Source organism: Nasonia vitripennis, assembly GCF_009193385.2.
Source record: "Nasonia vitripennis strain AsymCx chromosome 5 unlocalized genomic scaffold, Nvit_psr_1.1 chr5_random0002, whole genome shotgun sequence".
Lineage (NCBI taxonomy): Eukaryota > Metazoa > Arthropoda > Insecta > Hymenoptera > Pteromalidae > Nasonia > Nasonia vitripennis.
The window spans coordinates 500,364-527,120 of NW_022279652.1; the positions used below are offsets into that span (position 1 = coordinate 500,364).

The following is a 26,757-nucleotide window of genomic DNA, read 5'->3' on the forward strand; positions in this document are numbered from 1 at the left end:
GGACTTGGCAAGCAAATCGGCTGCAGTTTTGCTGGCATTGTCGCTATCATTGACGACTGTATCATCTGCATTAATATCCATACAGTCGTCATTATCGTCATCATCATCATCCGCGCCCTTCATATGACTCGCGAGGCCCCTTGACAATGCGCCGGGTGCTGGGAGTAGCTTGAGGGCGGGCTTTCTCAATGTGAACTCGCTCAGAGCTCGCATTAGGATCGTCCGTAACTTTCTAACAGAGCACCCCTCGTATGACATCTTCGGTTTTGCAGAGACATGGCTGGGTCCGATTGTGGATGACAGCCTGGTTAACATCGGGGGATATTCCATCATCAGGCAGAACAGAAATGTAAACGGAGGTGGCGTCGCCTTATTTGTACGCAATGGATTGAAAATTAAAAAGCTTGTTTCTTTTGATACTATGGGTCTAGGAAAACCTGGAATCCCAAAGTACCTATTTCGCAGCGTACAAAGAGGCGACTAACCTCCGGTGCTTCTAGGTGTTATTTACAGGCCCCCGAAAATTCCGATGCAAAAGGACTCATACCTTTTTCATGTATTGCGGGACTTATCCTACGAATTTAGTCATAAGATCATAATGGGTGATCTGAATTCGGACCTATTGTCTGACTCGGACGACGCTACTACTATCAAGCGTCTGTCCAAAGAGTTATCTCTTCAGATCATCCAGCATGGTCCCACGCATCATACCTCATCGTCTCATACATGGATTCACCTTATCATGACCGACGATAACGACACAATTCTGGAATCTAAGAATGAGTGGTTGCCTAGTTTCGGCAAGTATTGTGTCATAGATGTCTTGCTAGACATCTACGCTCCCACTCCCGTGAGTGACACTTTCTCTTACCGAAATTACACTTGTCTTGTTGTGACTGGACAGTCATGAATTTTATCGAAGCCGATCTGGAGGGCGCCTTATGCGTTCTTAATAACAATCTAAAATTAGCAATTGATGAATTGGCACCTTTGAAAACGGTTTGCCCACGTAGGAAATATGCTCCTTGGTCTGGACCAGAGCTGAGGATCCTCATGGATAATCGCAATGCTACACTCAGGCGCTATGAGCGCACGGGGAGAGCGGAGCTTTTCAATGAGGTTTTTCGACTCACCAATGAGGTCGACATGCGTTCTGCTCGAGAGCGTGAATCCTTCCTTCGCCAACTATCGGACGCTCTTGATGATAACAGAAATATATAGAAGGTAATGCGTAATCTCGGCCTCCTGCCTGGGCGTAAGGAGGAAGAGTTTTTTGGTTTCGCGCCGGGGGAGCTAAATGAGCATTTCGCGGGAGTATCGGTGTCACCCCTCGAAAATATAGACAATGCAACGGACACTATTTTACTTGCAAGCGAGGAGGGCTTTACTTTTAGCCCTGTTAGTATGAGCGACGTCGTCCTTGCTATATCACATTTTTCCTAACAAGCAAGGGGTGTCGATGGTATTCCGTGTGGCGTGATCGTCAAGACCCTCCCAATTATTGGCGAATTTATTCTTAATCTATTTAACTGCTCCTTCACTCAGGGAATATTTCCGAAAATCTGGAAGCAGGCACAGTTAATCGCGCTAAGAAAGACCAGCGCTCCTTCAAACGTTAAGGACTTTCGTCCAATTGCACTGCTCTGCTTCCTCTCAAAGGTATTCGAGAAGATTGCGCACACCCAGATCACGGAGTATCTTAATAAAAATCATATACTCGACCCCTTCCAGGCCGGTTTCAGGAAACACCACAGTACACAGACTACGTTATCAAAAGTGACCGACGACGTACGCATGACTATTGACAAAAAGAAGGTAACGATTATGTTGCTGTTTGACTTCAGCAAGGCCTTTGACACCATCTCACCTTCTAAGTTACTATCTAAACTGCGACAGTTGGGGTTCTCTAGGGCAGCTCTTCTGTGAATTAAGTCATATTTACAGGGGCGATCTTAGATGGTAATTTCGAATAAAAACGGAACCTCAGAGTGGTTTGAAAAGAATCTGGGAGTTTCACAGGGTTCTGTCCTGGGACCCCTGCTGTCCAGTCTCCACGTCAATGATCTTCAAACAATACTCGACGGCACCGCAATTAAACATTTTTTCTGCGCGGACGACCTCCAGATTTATCTACACACCAACAAAGATAAATTCCTAGACGGCGTGGCTCGACTAGCAGAAGCGGCACGGCTGGTTTCTGGCTGGGCGGAGGGTTCCGGTCTGCAGCTCAACTCATGGAACTTGTCTAGGGTTCCGTTGCCGGACGGAGCGGTCGTCCCGTTCAGTGATGTGGTCGTGAGTCTTGGTGTTGTATTGGATAGCAAACTTACTTGGAAACCGCAGGTGGATGCTATCACAAAAAAGTCAACAAAGCCCTGTATAGCCTCCGGTTTATCAGGGGCTGCACCACTGAGACTCTCCGCAGAAGGCTGGTTGAGACACTGATATAACCACACATCGACTACTGTACTGTGACCATCCTGGACGCGTCGAATAAACAGAGAATACGGTTACAGAGACTGAGCAATTCATGTGTGAGATTCATCTTCGGGGTTAGAAGGGATGAACACATCAGTTCTTACCGGAGGCGTCTTGAATGGCTTCGCACTGATTCCAGAAGGCTCTACTTTGAGGCCATTCTACTCTACAAAGTAATTTGGATCGGTGAACCCTCGTATCTGGCCTCATTTTTCAGCAAACACAAGCCGAGACCCTCCAGTAGGGGAGTTCCTCCGGAGCTGAGCATCCCTACCGCGAGCACTGAAAGCAGAGCTAGGGCCTTCCAGGTCCAGGTCCGTCCAGCTCGGTTCTGGGAGTCTCTCCCTTCTACTCTGCGAAGCTTACCATCACTCGCCTCCTTCAAGAGGGCACTACAACGGCACTTGCTGGCCGCCGAATCGTAGCGACTCTAGGCCCTCTAGTGCTGCTTCTTTTTTTTTGTTTTTTATTCTAGTCAGACTCAGTCTTTGGCCGTAACCTAGTTTAGTATTACAACAATGACATAGCCATAAATCTTGTGCAATATTTTTCTTTTTCCTAACGGAGGTGTTATCACTCTTTTAGTGCTTTAAATGTTTTAATTGAACAGTGATATTAAATTGATATACTTGTGATAACTACCTAACTACTGTGATAAGGCTTTGTGATATCTGCGTGTATTTTTCTGTGTTTTTTATTTATTAGTGTATTCTATGTGTATTCGTTATATTATGTAATAATTGTATGTATCTTACTTTGCCGTGAATGAGAATAAAGCTCTCTCTCTCTCTCTCTCTCTCTCTCTCTCTCTCTCTCTCTCAATTTTTGAGTAAAAACGATTTATAATAAAAGAACAACGAAAGATAATATAAATTTTGTGCGGTGTAAAGATAGGTAATATAATTATCTTAAAGGTTCGTATTAGGCAATTTACTTTAATTATTTTGTTCGATAACTTTATAAGATAAATCTAGCTCTTAAAACTAAAAATCGATATAATAAAAACGAGTTAAAAAATGTAAAAACGGGCTATTTAACGTGTTACAGCGTTACGAGTGAAAGTACAATGAAAAAGTGACGGACCCTGGGCTTTCACCGAGATCCTCTGGCTTACAAGGCAGACGTTCTATCGTCGCGCCACGGCCGTCACCAACATTGCACTTTTCTACTCGCTCTCCTATAGTAATTAGACACCTGTGACGTGTATCCAAACCTAACAGTAGAAAAAAAAATGAAATTTGGTGGCTTAAAATTTACTTAGTAGAAGCTCAAATATAGGCGTATACATACACAGACACACGAACATACACACATCCATACGGACATTTTCCAACACTATTTTTCGATTTAAAATGCATCAGAACACACTTCCAACATGTTTTTAGACGAACTCCAGAAATCACTATTACAAAGCTTTGTTAGGAAGAAAACAATTATGCTATATAATTTTGCTATAATGCAAAACTAACTAAGTAAAATTTTTAATACTATTATAAATAATTTTAATAATTTTGGAATGTAAGCGCCGGTAGGAGTGAGATTAATCACTCTAGTCGCCTATTATAATAAGATGGTCAATATTTATTTTTCTAAATTTATATTGTAAATAAACTATGTGAGAGAGACATTTTATTGAAATAATACTAACTTGTGCAAGAATACTGAGTAGAATTATTTGCTTTAAATATAATGTTTTCCCACTTAGATTCGGTCCAGTTATGATGTGGAAATTGTACGGGACTGATGCAATCTAAAACAAAGTCAATATCATATTTGTAAAAAGTATGTACTATTTTTACAAGTACCTTAAGAAAGGGTTATTTTAGCTATGGTTAAGCATTGCTTCTAAACATTTTCTAGTAAAACATTTTTAAAACACTAGTTTTAATGCCAAGAACCTTTTATACATGGTTAATTTACAATAAACTCTATCATTGCTATATCTTAAAGATTACTTCATCAGCGACTTATAATAGCACGTTGCGATACTAGTGCAAGACTTTGAATTTAGTCTTGCATAACCGTTTGCGCACAAGTAAAGCGAGTGCAAAAGTGTGTCGCAATTTGAATCAAATCAAACAAGTATAAGTCACATTCAAACTCAAACATGTGATGTAAATTAATATCTGCAAGATATTGTGCAATGGATATGAATAATATGAATAATCCGGGTACTGAGGAAGTACCCAGAAAAAAAGAGAAAAGTCTATACAAGCAGTATGTGAGAAACCGCAATAGTGAAATTTTATATCAACATTACGATCCGAAAACAAAAATGATGTGAAGAGATCTGTGCATAAATTTCTGCACAAATAGCTGCACATATCTATTGTGTAACGCTTTTAATATAATATACAAGTAAGGTTAGTTATTGTAAAGTGTATTGTAAATTGTAAATCAATCGATACCCTTACCACTAGAATGCAGCGTAGAATAAGATTTTCCCAACACGCGCATGCAATGGGCCTTTTTTCATGCCTAAAAGTAGCGTAGAAAATCGTCATTTCCAAGCGTGTTAGAAAAAGTTTGAGCTCAAGCTGGGAGAACATTTTTTTCTACCCGCTTGAGAAGTAGCAAGGAGAAAATTTGTTTCTCCCCGCTCGAGTCAATTTAACTCAAGTGGGGTTAAGTTCAGCCAAGTTATCTCTGTTAATACCCGTTTCTCAAATTTTTCAAATTTCTCAAATTTTTCAAATTTCTCAAATTTTTCAAATTTCTCAAATTTTTCAAATTTCTCAAATTTTTCAAATTTCTCAAATTTTTCAAATTTCTCAAATTTTTCAAATTTCTCAAATTTTTCAAATTTCTCAAATTTTTCAAATTTCTCAAATTTTTCAAATTTCTCAAATTTTTCAAATTTCTCAAATTTTTCAAATTTCTCAAATTTTTCAAATTTCTCAAATTTTTCAAATTTCTCAAATTTTTCAAATTTCTCAAATTTTTCAAATTTCTCAAATTTTTCAAATTTCTCAAATTTTTCAAATTTCTCAAATTTTTCAAATTTCTCAAATTTTTCAAATTTCTCAAATTTTTCAAATTTCTCAAATTTTTCAAATTTCTCAAATTTTTCAAATTTCTCAAATTTTTCAAATTTCTCAAATTGCTCAAATTTATCAAAGATGCTCTCGATAGCACAAAGTATAGCACTATACTTGGCATCGGGATACTATCACATTATTATTAAACAGATTCTAAATACAAAACCGATAGTAATTGACAAATGCAATAATTAATTAAATAGATAAGAACAAGGAACGACAACGTAAGACGAAGTAAACATAAAAACATAATTTTACTCGAATATTGGCAAGTAAAATCAGTTAAGAAAATCAATAATAATAGTAGATTCACGTAAAACAATAAGGATAAAAACGCACACCGATACGCACGCACACATTGAGTTCTACAGCGGAGGCAAGAGACCAAGCAAAGTACACCGATATGCACGCACACACTACGACTCTAAAGCAAGAGACCAAGCGAAGCACACCAATACGCACGCACAAATTGCGGTTCTACAGCAGAGGCACAAAACCAAGCGAGGCACAACGATTATAAATGCATACCTTACGACTCTACGGCAAGAGACCAAGCGGAGCACACCGATACGCACGCACACATTGCGGTTCTACAGCAGAGGCAAGAGACCAAGCGAAGCACACCGATATGCACGCATACATTACGACTCTACGACAGGAGAATAGCAGAGCAGAATACACCGATACTAGAACCGAGCCACTACAAAATATAACGAATACAGTACAGCACAAGTAGAAAAAAAATAAGATACATCATGGACCGCGCATACCATAAAGCGATGCACGTGCAATGAAAGGGAAACCCACGGAGCGCGCAGCGCTATCTGCAAATGACACATAAGTCACGAGCGCTGAAATCTTGAGAAACTGCCAAAGAAGACACCGCGCAAGTCGGCTCTAAATGCATAGACGAGCTTCTATATGCCTGCAGATAAAAAAAATTAAATCAGAGGCGAGTTTGACAGGAGAGGAACACAAGGGGACTCGATGTACTAGAGAAGAGGATTTTTACTCTGGTTTTCTCTAAATAAGGCCAGAAGCTGAATCTAGGCCTCCTAATTGGCCAAACATACACCCCACCGAAGAGACGAAAAATTGGAGATCGCCTCTGCTACGAGGGCATAAAAGAGCCCAGAAACAGGTCCGCACGTTCTCAGTCTGCCTCAAAAATCATCGCCACGCACAAGCTCTGCCCGAATTCGGTCCGGTATAGCATCTTGGGACTTAGAACATTTTCGACAGTTCGGGAACTTAGAATATTTTTGATCATTCAAAAACTTAGAACAATTTCAATCACGCAAGGCTTACAATATTTTCCACTCTATTGGAGTAGCATACTTACGTTGTTGTTCGTCATTCTTGAAAAGCCAAAATAATTAACAAAACATTAGATAGTTGCGAGCGAGCGTTATTTTCGAGTTGTTAAAAATTGAATAAAGTAAGAAAGAACGAAACCGCGAGTGTACTTTTAACCTGGAAACTCCTGATACCTTGCGAACCAATCTACCCTCGCATTTACTCCGCTACTTGGCAAACCAGTGCCGTCTATCTAATTAGTGCAAGCCCCATACCTGGTAAAACATAGCATTCATAAACGCACTTTTTTCCGTTTAAATTGACCGTCAAATTATTTAACTTTGCGAATGATTGCACGCTTCAACCGTCATACATTCTTAGATTTAGTAGTATTTTCGCAAGTTTACAATGTTTTAAATGTGCATTAAAAATTTTATCTGACATTACCGGCATTCGTTTTAGAATCAATTTCCTAATAACATTTATTCCGTTTATCAAAGCATCAACATACATATGCTCGGCATCAATATTACCACTCGCACACCTTATACATTTTCGCTCACTAATCTTGCATAAGTCCATTGCGAAGAATTCGTCGTGGTGCGTGCTTGGTGCAAATTCGATGCTAACGTCGACGCCCTCCTCGACAAGCTTGAGCTGCTGCTTCACTATCTGCTTCGCTACCTACTTGAAATTTTTGCACACTTGCTGTAAAAAACCTTTTATCCACAGCTGTTACAAGTGTATCGAGACAGCGGCACTACCGGTCAGGTAAGAAAGCAGCAATGGATAACTTACCAACGCCAGTAAGTTACCGACTACGAGTGATAGTAGTTACAATATAAATAGTCTATCTAAGCGTAGCTAGATGGCGTCCGAGCATATAACCTTGGAGAGATGGAACGCTATGAGTATATAAGCTTCAAAGCCAGCAGCGAGCATTAGTGATTTTGCTCTTGCACTTACCACTTGACAAAGGGTGGTTTTCGTCGCTTGCTACGCCATTCTGAGTATCATATGAGCACAGTGTACCTGAATAGAATGCATAGAGTCCACTTCCTCTCTCCTTAGATTTACTAAGTTCAGATCATGTTATATTTTAATGAATGAATAAAATAGAAAATATATCTAATTCCATTTGTTATGAATATTTTATTCACTACTCTCACGCTATCTAGTTACAGATTAGTAGTAAGACTGTCGATCCTCATATACTAGTCTAAAGCTGCGTGGTTTACCGAAAGATGCCTAATGTCGACCAAAAGTTAACTGAAATTTGACTGGAAGTGAACCGAAAGTCAACCGCTTTTTGTGTCTAGGTAAATAAATCATACGAAGACGGCGTCTAAATGTACAGGCCGGCCGATGACAAGGTCTAGGTAGTTCACACCGTGGTTTTTAGTGTCTACGTTTAGAACTCAATCGCGGGTGGTGTCTAAATGTACAGGGTGGCCGATGACGAGGTCTAGGTAATTCACACCGAGGTTTTTGGTGTCTAGGTGTAAAAATCATTCGAAGGCGGTATCTAGGTGTACGGGGTGACCGATGACGAGGTCTTAATGGTAGGCAATATGAAACACTCAAAAAATTTACTAAATAAATCTAAAATCTCTAAAAAGATTAACTTTTACCGAAGTAAAAGGTTAGGCGAGATCGATGCATTCCACACAATCGTTATGTCAGTGACGTAGCATTTCATACATATTTATTACAACAGTTCTTCTATTTGTCAAAATTGATTGTAACTTGTAGCAACTAAATTACAGATAATGCTTAATTAGGAACAACTTTTAAAATTCTTACTACGTAACTTGCCATGCCCGTTTCATTTTGTTTATTGGTGAACAACTTGTTGGAATATAGGCGCTAACACCCGACATATGTCCCAGACTGACTGCTCACAGCGCCCATGACGTCGAGTCGACACAGTCACGTAATCTGCCACTCTTCTCAGCGGCGCGCGCTGGCTGCCACCTCACTGTTCACCAGCTCTCCGAGCAAGCAACATCTTGCGTACCACGCCACGCTTTTCTTACCGCGCTTTGTCACGTTTACTTAAGGGGTCAAGCCTAGATTAAATCCTGCAAAAAATTAAAAAGATATTTGTCTCACCAAAAAATGTTTTATTTGATGTCATTTGAAAAAAAAAGTCTATCAAAAATATATAAAATATACACCATTTTTATCGAAAAAACATGTATATACCTTGTAAAATCATTGACCAAAATTCATGACATTTCACTATATAAATAAGTGTTTTAAGTCACTTGCCACGGCTTTCTGAAAGTTCCAGACCGTCTTCTTTACTCTATCCTGGCTTAAAATGTACCTTAAACATGCCCTCTCAGATAGACATCTCAGACAGAACAAGAGACATTTCTGAAAAACATGAATTCAATATTGCTAGCAACAAATTTTGTTATCTAAAAAATATCAATTAAACATTGCTAGCAACAAAATTTGTTAGTAGCAATATTTAATTCATTTTTTTAGAAATGTCTCTTGTATAGTCTGAGGGGGCATGTTTAAAGTACATTTTAAGCTTGAGAGATAGAGTAAAGAAGACGGTCTGGATCTATCAGAAAGCCGTGGCAAGTGACTAAAAACACTTATTTATATAGTGGAATGTCATAAATTTTGGTCAATGATTTGATGAATGAATGCATTTTTTTTAAATTACATTAAATAAAAAATTGTTTGGTAAGAAGAATATCTTTTTGTTTTTTTGCAGGATTTAACACAGGCTCCACCCTGTTCCCTTATTATATAACGCGTAGGAAATATCCCTTATTTCGACAGGTTATGAGCCCCGCTTGCGACTACTGCGCGTGTCCGTTTTTGTAAACAGTGACACAGAAGTGAATAAAAAGAAAAAAAAGAACTACGATCTACACTCAAAAGAAAAAGACACGATGCTTCTCAGTGAACGTCACGACTACGCTGCTCAACAAAGAATCCAAAGAAAGCCACACGTCCCGCTTCAGCCTACAACGTCTACGAAGTCTAGCTTCCTCCAGCTAAGTTACCAAGGTCACCGTCGACTCAAAACAATAGCATCAGGTAATTTGTAAAGTGACATAGAAACAAAATACAAAGAAGAACGCGTTTTCTCTTGTTAAGACTTAAATCTAAAAAACGAGTAAAAAAACGTGTTAAAATCGAATTGACGAAAATCGCGTAGAGAAAACGACGCGAATAAGCATTTCGAAAAATCACGTTCTCATATAAGCAAAAACGCGCCGAAACAAGAAACATCGACTGGACAAAACGCATTTCCTAGAATTTTATACGGGTAAAGCCGCGCGCTAAGCTTCTCCAGTAAAAGGGAGTTGCTAAGCAACCGAGCCAACATGCGCGCTTATACTACCCATGCAAGTCTGCCTGCGTGCTGCGCTGCTTGCGGATACCGCGTAGGTGGGGCTGCTGAAGTATAAGCGGACTCAGTAATTAATCAATCAATTAAATTAATTAAACAAAGATCAATTCATAATACGATATAATACGCGTGAATGAAAAACTTATACGCCTAGTGTAAGTCTGCCTGCGTCCTGCGCTGTTTACAGGCACCGTGTAGGTGGGGCTGCTGGTGTATAAGTAAACTCTGCAGTAAATTAATTAAACAATTAATTTAAAAAAATGACTTTAGTTTGTAAACGTGTACATAGGACAAAGAAAATACAATCAAAGAGTAATTATTAGTTGCGAAATGTTTCAACAGATTTAAGCTCAAGCTCAGACTGTGAAGAGATACGAGAAAAGATCCTGGATGAGTTTGGACTGCACTACGAACGGTCCGACGAGGAACTCTGGCTCACTCTCTACAGCGAAAATATATGGATAATCACCAGCAAAGATAAAATACTCCTGCTAGGTAATAAAGTCGTCTGTGCAATATATATATATATATATATATATATCTTCCTATATTATATAGTAATTTTGGCAAGACTTAACCCCACCACCCCTCCACCCCCCCCCCCCACTACCCCCCCATCGCCCCCCCATCGCCCCCCCCCCCCCCCATCGCCCCCCCCCGGCCTGTCCCCCCCACCACCCCCCCACCAAATAACATGACTGCTCTCTGCGTTATCGGGCTTGAGACCGTCATACTTTCACAACGCTATTGCGTAGTAAAATAAGGCCGCATTAACAGTCCAATTAAATACAAATTTATAACATATTATGATTAAATAGATTTAAATTGGATAATATTAAATAGAATTAAGGTTTAGGTTAAGGTAAGAAGTATCAGTTCCAAGAGAACCAGATATTGAAGATCTCTAATTTTATTTAAGTTATAAGATTAAAGTTAATTATTAATAACGTGTAAATAAGTTAGGGAATAATTGAGTTCAAAGAACTCAAAGAACCATCAGAAAGTATAATCATTATAGATGATTCACTGATTGAATAAACAACAAAATGGACAAGATAAGCGAGATCAAAGACCTCGATGAATTTTCAGGTAATATGAGTAGTCAGACAGAACTAGAGAGACAGAATAAAGAGACAGTTTGCCAAATAATTTAATTTTCAGGATCACCTCACGTCTCCCAATGGCGCGCAACTCGAAAAGTCTATCATTTTATAGATGCCTTTTGCGGCACAAAGATTTAAACATTAAGAACATTAAAAAAAATTAAAATTAATTTAAAAAAAAATATATATATAAATTCAAATGATGAATTTCAAGCGTCAGAAAACTTCAAAAACTAGCTAAAACTATTTTAAATGCCATTAATAGTAGAAGTTCAATGTTAAACAATACTTTTACTTCCAGTAACAGGTTTTCTTATACAATAAGATCGATCATTTTCAACCATCCAGAACATAATTATCAGTTCATGAAAATAAAATTTTGAAGATAAAATCACACAGAAACTACAATAGGGGGTTGGCGAGCGAAGCGAGCAGGGGGGCGGAGCCCCACTAGTAAATATATATATATATATATATATATATATATATATATATATATATATATATATATATATATAAATTTATGAAAAGTTTAATGGGCTCGTAGCCAACGTAATGAATGACACGGAGTCTGTGAGGATCTGTGAGAGGTTTAACACGAAAAATATGTAATTAACTTGGTACGTGCACACGTACAGACACTTAGTCAGTGTCCCATTCTCAATAAAAACTAGACCCTCACACAGATCTGCCAAACCTGGTCTCGTGCTTAGTGGGTCTCGGTCGGCAGGAGCCGTGCTTCGGCACACATTCTGCAATGAGAGACTAGGTTGGTTGGGGAGCTGTTCTTTTAGAAAGTGTCTTAAATAACTGCAAGGTAGCCCGGTGCTTGTGTACAAAGCATCGGGAGCCTTGTAAGGGTCTTCTCAACCGCAGACTAATGCCCACATGTATTTTTAGGCACGACCGTGACACGAAAATGCCTTATAGTTTTGCCATCGAAAAATGTGTGAGATGCGATATCTCACGCAATTTTCGACCGATCGGGCTGAAATTTTGGGAGGAGTCTCCTCTTGATCAAACCTAAAAACTATTTTTTTTTTATCCCGATCGTCTACGTTTTTTTAAAATGCGGGCACAATTTGTTCAATTTTTGCATGTTTTTTGAATGAACATTTTGGTGTTACACAATTATCTCTAAGAGACTTTTATCAATCGGGCTAAAAATTTGTGTATGGACTCGTCCCGTAATAGTAAGGTGCCAAATTCATTTTGAGCTCGATCCTGCATGTATACGCAGAATGCGGTCACATCCAAAAATCACTGAAAACGGTTTTTTGGCTCTAACTCGAATTCTATGCATTCTACAAAAAAAAGTTTTGGAGAAAAATTGTGGATCTCGAAGAAATACAACTTTTTTCTATTTACACTTAAGCGTGAAAATGCTTCTAATTCGAGTTAACAGGCCAAATTCGATTTTTTTATAGCAATAAACCAGTATTCATCATAGAACTTTGAGGCTATACATTATACATAAAAACCTTAAATATAAAAGTTCTAGATATTTTAAAAATACAACTTTTTACCGTGACAAACATTTTTTCAAAACGCTTTTACATAAACAACAACCCTAGAAACGATTTTTGGTACATACAGGGTGGGCCATTTTAATCAAACCAGTCTAATAACTCCTAAATTAAGCCATGAACAGAAAAATTGTTCAGATGAAAGTTGTCCAGGATCAAGGGGGACATCTTTTTGTGCAATTAGTTTTGACCTTGAACTCAAATTTCAAGGTCATTTGAAGGTCAAATTTTTTTTTAAATAGGAACCCCTATTATTGATAGCAGATTTGGAAAGAACAGGAAATTTTACGTCCGAAACGGTATTTCAAAATTTTTTTCATGACCTTCCCAAGGTCATTTCAAGTTCAAATGTTAAGAAATACTGTAATTGCTATTTAATCGCATTTTCTGATAGAATAATCGTAGTTAATGTACTTTTATGATGAATATTCAAACCCAATGTGATAATGACCATGAAAATATTTACCTTGAAAACAAAATAATTCCCTAATTTCAGCGCTACCTAGGAACAACGACGTGGACGTATTAGGATTATGTTCCCTTTGGGGTGCTTGTTTATCGTGAGTCCCCTTGCCTCTCACTGGGATGCTTGTTTATCGTGAGTCCCCTTGCCTCTCACTTTACTATTTTACAATAAATGCTCAAAATTTCTTCCATTTGCTTGAAGACACAAATTTAACCTCCTCTGAGAATGCTGTACCGTCCTGAGCAAAACTTCTCTTAGGATCGCTGCACAAGCTCTGCGAATGCGGTCCATCATGTCATTTCTAGTCGTTGGCTGCTGTGCAAAACAAATATTTTTTAGATAGCCCCACAAGTAAAAATCAGGGGATGTCATGTCTGGTGAGTTTGATGGCCAGTTAATTGGACCTCCGCGATCAATCCATCTTCCATTATAATTTTCATTCAAAAATGTACGCACTGTCTCGCGCAAAGTGGGGACCTGCGCCATCCTGTTGAAACCACATTCTTCTTCTCGTTTCCAAGTCAACATCCTCTAAAAGCTCTGGCAGTCGATCTCTGAGCAATGCCAAATAGCTATTCTGGTTAACATTTTGACCGAAAAAATATGGCCCAATCAGGTAACCATTAATGATCCCACACCACACCATTAAACTCCATCGGTTTTGATGGTCAATAGCCCTGTACCAGTGGGGATTTACAGGTGACCAGTAGTGACTATTGTGCCTATTTAATTGACCATCACTGCGAAATATAGCCTCGTCAGAAAACATAACAAATCTGAAAAAATCTGGATCATTTTGTAAAACTCCTAAAGCCCACTGGCATAAGATAATACGCATTAGAAAATGGCGTGGCCTCAGCTCATGAACTAATCTTATGTGGTAATCGTGATAGTGGAGATTATTGAGAATTCTCAATGCTGTTCTTCGTGGTATACCGATTTCTCTTTCAATTTGTCGACTACTAATTTGTGGATTGAGATGAACAGCTGCTAAGGCGGCTATAACATTAGGATTATTTTCGTTGTATTCGTGGTGTCTGCGTTGACGACGATGTCCATCACGAGCTCTTCGAAGTAATCTGAGTAATGTGTAGTGAGCAGGACGCCTTCTTATTGTTAGAGGAAAGCGTTCACCGTAGAGTCGCACCGCGGCTCTGGCATTGTTTTGGGTTTCGCTTAAGATCATTATCATATCAACAATTTCATTGGATTGATAAAATCGCCCATGTTGAACATTTTGTTTATAATAAGAAAAACTATTTTATTTACATTCACTCTTTATTGAAATTGAAACTAAACCAAAATAAGAAAGTGACAACAAAAAAAGGAGGAATTTTCAAACTGTATAATTTTTAAATCAAATTTGTAACTTCTCATTTTCTTACGTTAAGACATTGTGATTTAAATTGAAGACAGCGTGAGAACAATCGTTACAATTCATATTAGATTAAAGAAATTCAACATAAAAAAAAAACATCTAAACTGGAAATGATGCACTTTGGCAAATATAATTATTAAAAATTTTTTTTAATATTACAAAAGCAAAATGCTGTTTAATATTTTATCTTAAATAATGTATTTTTTAACATCCTACCTTTATTGTTTAACCATTTTTTACGCTTTTGAAACGTTTAACTTTTACTTGACTCTGCTTCGACCGTGAATGAATTGACAACATTGATTTTTAACGTTCCATTTCCCACTGCCATTAAGAACTCAGATATTTAAAATTATCATATTTACTTCAAAATTTACTTTTGACCACTAAAAATTTGTTAACGAATGTTAAACAAGCATTCTAGTGAGAGGCAAGGGGACTCACAGTAAACAAGCACCACAGTAAGAGGCAAGGGGAATCAGGTTAAAAAAGCACCCCAAAGGGAACATAATCCTAGTACGTCCACGTCGTTGTTCCTGGGTAGCGCTGAAATTAGGGAATTATTTTGTTTTCAAGGTAAATATTTTCATGGTCATTGTCACATTGGGTTTGAATATTCATCATAAAAGTACATTAACTACGATTATTCTATCAGAAAATGCGATTAAATAGCAATTACAGTATTTCTTAACATTTGACCTTCAAATGACCTTGAAATTTGAGTTCAAGGTCAAAACTAATTGCACAAAATGATGTCCCTCTTGATCCTGGACAACTTTCATCCGAACAATTTTTCTGTTCATGGCTTAATTTAGGAGTTATTAGACTGGTTTGATTAAAATGGCCCACCCTGTATAATTGAATAACAATTTCGGTGTGACACGCCCTATCTGGCCCAAAAGCTTTAATTGATCGCCTGACGGTGGATCGGGCGAGCGCGCAGCTCAAGCGTTAGCGATCGTGCCTTACACACAATAAAACGCGAACGAAGGCCATGTGTGGCGCGCTAATTTACAGCTAAGAAACAAGTGGCAGGGTTGAGAGGACCCATAAGCCACTGTAGTGACGTAGAGAGAACAGGAGCCACTACGTCCATGCCCAGGAGTATGCCTTACGTTCACGTCCACGAGTACGCCTTCCGTCCATGTCCATGTCCACAAATACGCACTATGTACATGTCTACGAATACGTACTACATTTATCTTCACGAGTAAGTCTTACGTCTATGTCCACGAATACATTTTACGTCCATGTCCAGGAGTACGCTGTAAGTTCAGGACCAAAGAAAAACAAACGATGATTCAGATCATTAAAAAGAATCTGAACAAGCTAACGAGATCAGTCGACAACTTGAAGCTGAAGGACCAGGGCATAATCAAAGTAAATGCTGGCCTTGAAATTGAGTTTTCTTACTCCAGATAAGCCTGCTATGGTCACTACTAACTAAGTTAAACCTAAGGTGATAAGTAACGAACGTATCAAGGAACCGTATTATTTGCTGCCGAAAAGACAAGATGAACATGCAACGATTGGTGACTATTCTTTATTTCTGGTGACAGAAGATAGAAATGCAGCAAGGTCAGGGTTCAGAGCTTTAATCACTACGAATGGAACAGTAAGTTATCATGGAAAACGCTGTATGAACAGCTATAAAGTCATGTCTCTATGGAAAGATTGAAGGAAGCTGCAGAACGTTTGTTGTTCTGCAGCTTCCTTGTTGTTGTTGTTGTTGAATTGTTCGAGTTCTATGTAAGATTTGAAAACCTAGTCAGAAAATATGAGAACTATGGAAAAATCTCCAAGCTAACAGAAGTAGAGAAGAAAAGCCTGCTCTACAAAGCAGTAATGCAAGCTTTTCCGGAGATATTAACGGCAGAAAAATTATCAGTTTATAGTACGGGTGAAGAGATTACTTATATAAACAAACGATACACACAAACGCACTGGTATCCCATATAAGCGATAAAAAACTAATAAGTAAAAGGTAACATTTGAAGATGACAAGACAAGTACAGATCCGATGAGTTAAAGCGATGATAATAAAGATAATTCGACAAGCGTGATGAACACCATGAATTTATGGCACGAAATGTACAATTTATCGAAAGCAAAGTCTTCGGAGATGTCTACAAGCCCGAAGACATACAAAATTGGACACTAACTAACGACAATCTGAACAAAGAGACTTGGTTATTCGACTTTGAGGAGCAAAACCCAAATTAACTGGAAGAAGTAGAGCCAATACCCAAGAAGAAAGGCAGATCAGGAAAAGAGAATCAAAAGTCAGCAGCAAAGCTGCCTCCAAAGGTGATACACAGACCAGTTACTCAAAAGCAGACTTAAAGCAGAAAAACTGCACCTGCAGATGATGCACAGGATGAAATCAAAGGTCTAAGTGCATATAGTCTATATGCACTGTTAACTTCAATCAACGGAGATCCAAAATCTAATGCCCGTTTCATTTTGTTTATTGGTGAACAACTACATTTTCTTTTTATATATATTAGAACGTCATACGAACACTATAAGTACAATGAAACCAGCATGGCAAGTTACGTAGTAATTATCTTGAGAGTTGTTCTTTGCTTCATTACGATTAAATTAAGAATAAACTTGACTTTGTTTGATTGATCTCAGTTCTTTTCTGTCTGTAATTTTGTTGCGAAATATATCAAACTCGCCTAACATTTTACTTTTTTAAGAGTTAATCTTTTTTAGAGATTTCAATCCTTTTTTTAAATTGTTTAGAATATTTCATATTCAAAGTCGTAAAAATAAAATATAAGCATCTTTACCACCATTCGACCACAGCTTTTTTGTAACATTTTTATTACTAAGATGAAATCACTGATTGTTCTAATGTACATCACCCTCGAATTATTTCTACACCTAGACACCAAAAACCACGGTGCCAACGACCCAGACCTCGTCATCGGCCACCCTGTACACCTAGACGCCGCCCTTAAATGATTTTTATACCTAGACTCCAAAAAACACGGAGTGCACCACCTAGACCTCATCATCAGCCACCTTGTAAATCTAGACACCGCCCTTGAATAATTTTTACACCTAGACACCAAAAACCACGGGGCTAACTACCTAGACGTCGTTATCGGCCACCCTGTACCTCTAGACACCTTCCTCGAATGACTTTCACACCTAGACACAAAAAACCCCAGGGCGCGCCACCTAGACCTTGTCATCGGCTACCCTGGAAAGCTAGTTACTGTAACAGCTCCGGAACGCAGAGTATGTACTGGCAACCTCTTAATTCAAAATATCGTAATATATTATTATATTTTCTTGAGAAAGTAATTCTCATCATATAGCTATGCGGCCAACTTCACGGTCCTACCACTTCTTGCGGCTAACTTAACGGTCCTTTCACATTTCGGGATGAAGAAGAAAAACGTAATTTTAGCATTTGTAGATTGTACACTCACATATTATAAAAATAAGCAGCCTTTTCACTAATATTTTTGTTGGAAATCATAGTTTAGCTCAGAAAACATACTAATTGCCAAAAAATCTTACGAACAGTTACAATAACCATTTTTTTCTGTATCATGAAAAATCCGAACACCAATATATAATTAAATAGTGGCACGGGCGCCGCAGCTTCGTCTGCTTCTCAAACTCGCCTTCGTGGCGCTACCGCGCCACTTGATAATCACTTGTGTTGTTGACTGTTTCTTTTGCACTCTTGTGATACTTGGAGTTATTCAATATGTTTTCTTCTACTTTACCTCTCTTCTATTTGTTTAATTTATTTTTAAATAATTGTAGAATTTTGCCTAATTAATGCCACCACTCTCACTTGTCACCAATATCACTTATTTTTCCCCTTTTAAAAGAAAAATTCCACTTTAGGATTTTTTTTTTTTTTTACGTGGCATTTGGAACTCGAAAGTTCATCGCCTCATCTACGCAAGCCTTCCACGCTGCCCTATCTTGTGTCAACCCCACCCATGATGCACCTCTCCGATCGACACCCACCCGTCCTATTTCTACTAGATCTGCTTTTACGTTGTCCTCCCATCTACGTCTAGGTCTACCTAGAGATCGCGTTACCATCGGCCTGCCCTTCATGACACGCGCTGCCGTACGGTCGTCTCCCATTCTCGCTACGTGCCCTGCCCATCCCAATCTGCGCGATTTTATTATTCTGTTAATATTTGGTGACGCGTACAGATTGTGTAACTCATCATTGTGTAGTCTCCTCCATTCCCCGGTTTCCTCATCTTTCTTCGGCCCGTATATTTTTCGCAAGACTTTATTTTCAAATACCCTAAAACGGTTGCCCGCCTGCTTAGTGAGAGCCCACGTTTCGCACCCGTACAGAACCACCGGCAGTATTATTGTCCTGTATATTCTTATTTTAACGTTTTTAGACAACAGCCTCGACTTAAGTAAATTACTCACGGCGTAGAAGCAAGCATTACCCGAATGGAGTCTCTCATTTATTTCGACATTAATCTCGTTTCTATAATTTATGGTCGTACCCAGATACCTGAATTCGCTAACCTTTTCAAAAGTAAAATTCCCAACTCTGAGATCTTCCTCCCCTTTGCAGATGCCTAGCTTATCCACAATCATGTACTTTGTTTTTGATTCACTCACTTCTAACCCTGTATACTCCATCGCTTTTATGAGGATTTCCGTGTTTCTTGCTACCGTTTCCCTACAATCCCCCAGTATATCCAAATCATCTGCGTAGTCTAGTATCTGCGTTGTTCCATTAAGCGTTGCGCCCAGCTGGCTAACCTGCATTTTTCTAACGGCATACTCTAACGTTAAGTTGAACAGCACCGTAGAGAGCCCATCCCCTTGTTTTAAACCATCGCGTATCATGAAGGGTTCTGATACATTACCGCCTACTCGGACCTTTCCCGTGCTTCCGTTCAGACATATTTGAATTAATCTCACGAGTTTTTTCGGTACACCGAGAAGTACTAGAATTTGATACATTTTGCTTGGCTTAATAGAGTCGTATGCTTTTTTAAAATCTATAAATAGTTGGTGTATGGTTTCGCAAAATTCCCACTTTTTTCCCCACTTTTTCTCAAACAATCCACTTTAGGATTAAAAATGTACAAATGTATGTATGTGTATCTTACAAAAGGGGTTTATAGGGTAATAGGGTGTCATCAATGCTAGACTGCGAGAAGTACTAGAATTTGATACATTTTGCTTGGCTTAATAGAGTCGTATGCTTTTTTAAAATCTATAAATAGTTGGTGTATGGTTTCGCAAAATTCCCACTTTTTTCCCCACTTTTTCTCAAACAATCCACTTTAGGATTAAAAATGTACAAATGTATGTATGTGTATCTTACAAAAGGGGTTTATAGGGTAATAGGGTGTCATCAATGCTCGTCAAATGGGTAAAAATAATTGTTTAGATTAAAAAATTCACGCAAATCGGAATGAAAGTTCCAAAAAGTTAAACTTAACCTAAAACCGTTCAAATTATCATAACCTTTATCCTAAAACGAACTTGTTCAATTTTTATATACTAAAAGGAAAAACAGATAGCTACCCTAGGGAAAAAATGTAATAAATTGTAATAAAATGTAATAAAACGTAAAAAAATGTAAGTAAATGTAAGAAACTGTACTTTTTTGTTGGATTTTGGACCTTTTTTCCCATACATTTTTGTACACTTTCTTACATTTTCAGATTTGTTAATTTTTTTGTACATTTTATTACCTTTTATTACATATGTTATTTTACCGCCTAATATAGTCAATATATTTTTTTAATTATTAATTTTATAATAAAATGTAACAATGCATAAGAAATTGTAAGAAAAAGTTAAAGGATGTAAGCAGAAGTAAGAAAATTAAAAAGTCGCCATTTTCTTATATAATATTACGTTTACAGACAATTTTTTACATTTTGTTATACTTTTTTACGTATTGTTACATTTGACGTTTCAAAGAAGAGACCCCCATGAAATCCTGGATAATTGGATTTGTAATAAATTGTAATAAAACGTAACAAAATGTAATACAATGTAGCAAATTGTAATAAAACGTAAAAAATATCCGAAATCCAACAAAAACGTACAAATTCGTACGATTTGTTACATTTTCTTATATTTTATTACAATTTATTACATTTTTTATTTCCACTAGGGTATATCTTAATAATTAAATTCAAAACCCGAAAACCAGTACCCCCAAATAAAAAACTTAAACGTTACCAATTATCCTAACAGTAATTAAAATCCCTAAAATTTCAAAAATTATCGATGAGATTTAATTGTCTATTTACGAATGCATGTAAATATTGATTGGGCGGATTGAGTTAAATAATCGAATTTTGGCATATGCCGTGAAAGTTAGCGAGAAAAGAAATTAAGTGTGTTGCAATAATTTAATAAAAATTTCAGAGTTCTTACGTAATTGTATATAAAGCGTCACTTGATTTTATTTAATTTTGATAAACATAAGAAGAATTAGATGAACACGATAAAAAAAAACAAAATTGGAATTCTAAACAATTATTAGTTTACTTATCCTCTAAAATAATTAAATACCTTTTGATCAAAGAAAACCGAATTAATAATAAAGTATTATTCCAAAAACAAAAGAAAATTTTAATATTATTCTTAAATCGACAAAAAGTTTAATTAACAAAACCCTAAACCAACAATTATTACTTCCTAAGGTGTAAACTTCTCTTAATAAAATAATTAAAGAAAAAAATTATTTATCTACGATAAAGGTTAAACAAGCGTGATCTTAAATCTATGTTAATTAATAATGATTATTATTGTTGTAGAACTCTTAAAATGTTGGTCTTTTGTTTTTATTATTTGAATTACGCGCCCGCTCAAAATGGCTGCCGCGCGCTCTCTCTGCTTCTTGACTCTACTCTGACTCGCACCGCTGTAAAGTCCCTAGCCGTGCCTAGTAACTACGCTCGCACGCATGCGTCTGCGCCCTCGTTCGCTCTGAATAAACACGTGCCGTCGACTGCTATGCTGCAATCGCTAACCTCACCCGCATCGCGTCGCGTACTTTCTCCTTCAATTAGTGTTATTAAATCGAGGTGAAAACAGTGCCTACGTATAATCTAATGGTTCGCGGGTGTGTCCTTTACATGTGAAAGTGATTTTCTGAAGGTGTTTATTGGCAAAAAGTGGAAATATAAGTGTGGGCCCAGGACTCTCTACCCCAAGCAGTACAACCTGTTGCTGCTTTCGAATCAGATAAGTTCTCCTGAAAATTTACTTAAACATAAATCATTTGTATTACACTAGAGCTTGTTGCTTTGTGTTGAATAAACTTTCCACATATTTTAGGATAGCACAAGATTCTCAATGACTTCTTTTCACCTGCGACGACTAAAGAAAATGCACACAAGTTTAAAGTTTTGAGTGTTGTCACACGCTTTATTTTCTTAAATATTGTAATTTTTGCTTCCTATATTGTTTGAATGAGTTTTACGGGTTGGCTTTAACAACATGAACGAGGCCTTTTGTCGTAGATTTTTGTTAATTGACAAATTTTCATTCAAAAATTGTTGAAATTGTTCATTCTCTGACTATAATAATAAAATGTATTGATAAAAAGTTTAATCACACGTCAAAAAGAATTCATGGAATCTATTTGTGTAAAATTCTCTTCATCTAAATCGACAATTGGACCAAATTGTCACAAGTTTTCTTTTTTTTAAGTTTGTTTTCTTTTTGCTTATAGTGTTCAACTCTATTTGATATAACTGTGGAAAATTGTGCATGAAAATTTTGCTTTTCACATTTATAACTGATTTGCTCCTTCTAGGGTCGATAAAATTGCACAATGAATGCTGTTCACGGGGCCAAACCGAATCTACTTGCTGCAACTTCAACGATCGACGTCAATGCTAGGATTTCTTTAATTTTGTGCAGTACGTAACAATGCTACAAAGCTGAATAAACCAGATGAGTGTTCTTTTTAGTGTATGTGCTTTTACTTCGTTTTCTACAAGTGTTTTCAAATGAAATTAGCCTCGACGCGTTCCAATATTTGTCTTTCTCATAAATAATGGTGTAAATGAAAGTGTGTGTTTAATTGTTTGTGTATTAATAACGAATAATTTGAAACTAGGTGTTTAATTGCATTTGCTGTACAACAAACTTAAATACTCTTGTTTAGACGTGTTTTGTTAAGCTTTTCACTCTCCTAAAGATTATTGGAGCCAATTTGTTCATATTTTTCTTTCTGAAGTGCCTTGGAATCACGTTTATTTTTAAATTAAGACTAGTCGTAGAAAAATTTTAAATGCTATGCGTATTTCATCATGTTTGATTAACTTTCAGTGTATAAGCCTATTGTTATGTCCAAAACTTATAAGAGTTGTCACCGGACAGTGACTCTACGGGTTGATTTGCTTGGTGTAAACCAAATGGAAGAACCTTAAATTGCATTAAGCCTCTTCCGGGAACGATAAAAGCGGTATACTTCTTGCTTTCCTCTGACAGCGGTATTTACCAGTATCCATTTTTCAGGTCGATCGTGGTTAGGTACTTTGCTCCACGGAGTTTGTTTAGTGTCGCGTGAACTTGTGGTAGCGGATGTGCATCTTTGATGCTGATTTTGTTGATGCCCTGGAAGTTGATGCAGAAACGCCTCTTTCCATCCTTTTTCTTTGCGAGAACTATGTTGGAGCTCCAAGCGCTGTCGGATGGCTCAATCACATCTTCCTGTAACATTTCTTCGACAGCCTCGTCGATTATTTGTTGCATGGTGGGGTTGCGTGGCCAGTAGCGTTGTTTGACTGGATTTGATTCGGTTACCTTTATTGTGTACTCGATGAGCGGTGTGGGGCCCTGTATAATTCCGAAGAGTTCTTTTTCGTATTGGATGATTTCGTCCACTCGTGTCTGTTGATCTTTCGAGATTTCCTGAATGCCGATGTATCTGAATGAGAGTACCGAGGTATTGGACCGGTTGGGTTATAATTCCTTTCCCGCTATGATTACGCGGATGTTCATTTTGCGTAACGCGTCCTTCCCCAATAGCATCTCATGGCGTAGCCCTTTCATGACAATAAATTTGTTCCTGAAGGTGGCGCCGTGGGTCGTCGCCTTACCTTCCACATAGTCTGTCAGCTCGGTGGTTGAGCCGTCTCCCAGTATAGCGATCGTCTCTTGCTTCTCATGTCGCCAACCGTTGTTTCGTCCGATCATGGCGGTTTCTGGTATTATGAACGAACTCACGGCCCCTGGGTCGATCAATGCCAGCACCGTATCATGGTTTATTTGTACTTTTACGAGGTATCGGCAGTCTTGGGACGGTCTTCCGCTACTGTAGAGCCGTCCTTTGGCGCGTTTTCTGAACGATCAGGTAATCCGTGGCAGTCTCTTATGAGAACGCCGTCCTTTCCGCATACAGAACAGAACTTCCGTGCTACATTTTTGCAGTCGGCGCGGGAATGGCCGCGTTGTTTGCAATACCAACAGCATTCGGCTCTGTTATAATAGTCGGTGGTGTTGTTACTTGTGGAGGCGCTATTGATGGCGGTTTTTCGTTCTTGTTCGCGCAGTTTGGCAGCAATATCTTCGTATTCTTCGATGCGCTGTATGAGCTACGGTAGTCTGTTATCTCTTCCCTGCGTACCCGCAATTGAAACTCGGGTTTCATATTGTAATATATATTGTCGAGTTGCTCTATCAACGTATATCCTCCCCTTCTTCTCATCAGGGTCGTCAATGCATTGCAGTAAGAACTTATGTTCTCGTTGAGTTTTTGAATCCTTTCGGCGACTTGTCTTGTTAGATTCCGTCATTCTCCGCTCGATAAATAAAAATTTCTTAACCTGATTTCGAGCTCCTCCCAGGTTCGACAGTCGCTGGCGTAATTTCGTCGCCATTGCAGGGCTTCTCCTCGCAGCAGTTCAGGGGCTCCTTGCAGCAGCTGTTCACTGGTAAATCCGTACGATGCCTGTAGTTCCTGGACCCGTTCTAAGAAAGAGTAGACGTCTCTTCCCTCAAAGTGACAGTTCCATTTGCGTATCTGGCCGAGAACTTCCTGTGGATTCTTTCGGACATATCGAACTAGTCGTTGGCGAAGCTCTACTACGGTAACCTCGCAGTTGAGGTTTCTCCCCCGCAGTTTGGCGATAAGCTGCTGCTTGTTGAGGCGGTAAATCCAACTAACCCTCATTGTAAAAAAATCACCGGTTTTAGTTTTGGACGAAATTCTGTGTACAATTTTTCGTAAAAAAAATTTTAGAGATTTGAGAAATTTTGAGATGTCGACGTAAGGCTGGGTTTGTTGGTTAGGAATTTAGCTTTGTTTCACCAGGACGTGAGCGCACGAATGGGCGAATCGCTGGCGCAACTAATGTTACTCCTTAAACCCTGTGAGCTAACAGTGGCAGAGGGAGACAGCAATGTGTCGGAATGTAGGTTAGGATTTTACGGTGGCACCGGGTGTCGCCCACGTGTGCTCACGTAGACGAGGCTTGGTGTCGCTCGGGTGTTCCGGGTTGCCTCGTATGCTCACGATGGCAATTCGGAGTTTCGGGTTTCGGTTCGTCTACCAAATCGTCACATGGGCTCACGAGACGATTTCGTCGGCCTAGATCTATCTCTCGCTGTTCCTTGTAGTAATGTGTACGCACCTAGATAACTTATAAAGGCGCGCGGCGAGGATGTGTATAGGTGCGTTCACGGCGCGTCGTGGCAGAGTCGCTCGCTGCGCATGCCGCGTCTATTGCATGCAGTTTGTGTTGAATGGAATCGTGTCATTAAAGGTATGCTCGAATTTTTCTTTACATTCAAAAAAAGTGAGTAGTGACAGTGTTTAAACATGCTCAACAAAATTAATGTTTCACTCATTCTCTCTAAGTGAAAATCTGCCCAAATTAGGTGGCGCGGTAGCGCTACAAAGGTGAGTTTGAGAAGCAGACGAAGCGGCGCTCATAACACTATTTACTTCTATATTGGTGTTCGGATTTATCATGATACAGAAAAAAATGCTTATCGTTACTGTTCGTAAGTTTTTTTGGCTTATCAGTATGTTTTCTAAGCTGAACTATGGTTTCTAATGAAAATATTTGTTAAAAAGCCGTTTCGTTTAATAATAAACAAGTTTATATATCACGAATGCTCAAAACAGTATATCTACTTTTTTTCTCCAGTGTGGCAGGACCGTAAAGTAAGCTTTCTAGCCTAAAAGTTGTAGGACCGTGAAGTTGGCCGCACAAGCTATTATGTGTAATATAGTTGGGTATCGCTTTCCCACATATTTTTATAAGTAATACATTTGGGTATCGCTTTCACACGACCCCATTATCCCATCTATAAGTTGCGCAGAGTAAATGTGTTTATATTGTCTGCTTGACTTTATGGTTATGTGTTTGAACAGCTGCCGCACTGTCGCTGCACAAACTTTCTGAGTTTTCAGGGTCACTGATGACGGAACTCAGGAAGTGGATTTCGTGACTTTTTGTGCATACATGCAAATATCGTTTTGCGGTAGCCGGTCACGCTTGATATCTAGGTGCCAAGGGTCTGTGATGACGAGGCTGTCGATGTATATTGCGCGCTGTAGATTTTTGTTTCCACGTGTTAAATCGGCCATAAATGCCATGAATGTCTAGGGTGACCGATAACGGAGTCAGTACGCACTGTACTTCTTGGCGCAAAAATGTTCAAATCAGTTATGTTTACTGTCTAGGTACATGCGGTCGACAATGACGCGATTGAGGTAGTGGGTTTAATAGCTTTCATTGTCTAAGTGTAAAAACTGATTTTAGGAACGGATACTATACACGAGAGATATCGATATTCCCGTAATAAAAATTACAGTGTGCACTACCCAAACTCCATCATCATGTATTTTATTTTTAGAACAAATTTAAGGTACATACTTCAATAAGTTCTCTTAAAAAGACATGAAATCTTTAAAAAAAACTTAACCAAAGTAAAAAGGTTAGTAAAAATTATATTTATTTATTTCCAATATTTTAAACATTTAGATTGACGAGAAAACGCTAGATAAAAAATCTGCTGCAATAGCATGCAAACGTTTTGCAGGTCGTCACACATATGATTCTTAAGTGACGAAGTTTCTGGATGAATATTCAGAAACATTAAATTAAA

The 26,757-nt window shown here is 38.3% G+C and overlaps 1 protein-coding gene across 1 annotated transcript in view; it reads right to left on the bottom strand.

Annotated features, from left to right (window-relative positions):
* The window catches only part of Msh4 (mutS homolog 4), a 462,579-nt gene that overhangs the window by 114,159 nt on the left and 321,663 nt on the right, over positions 1 to 26,757 (bottom strand). The window contains 1 exon segment of the mRNA NM_001159771.1: positions 4,127 to 4,228. Coding sequence (NP_001153243.1) covers positions 4,127 to 4,228 — 102 coding nt within the window.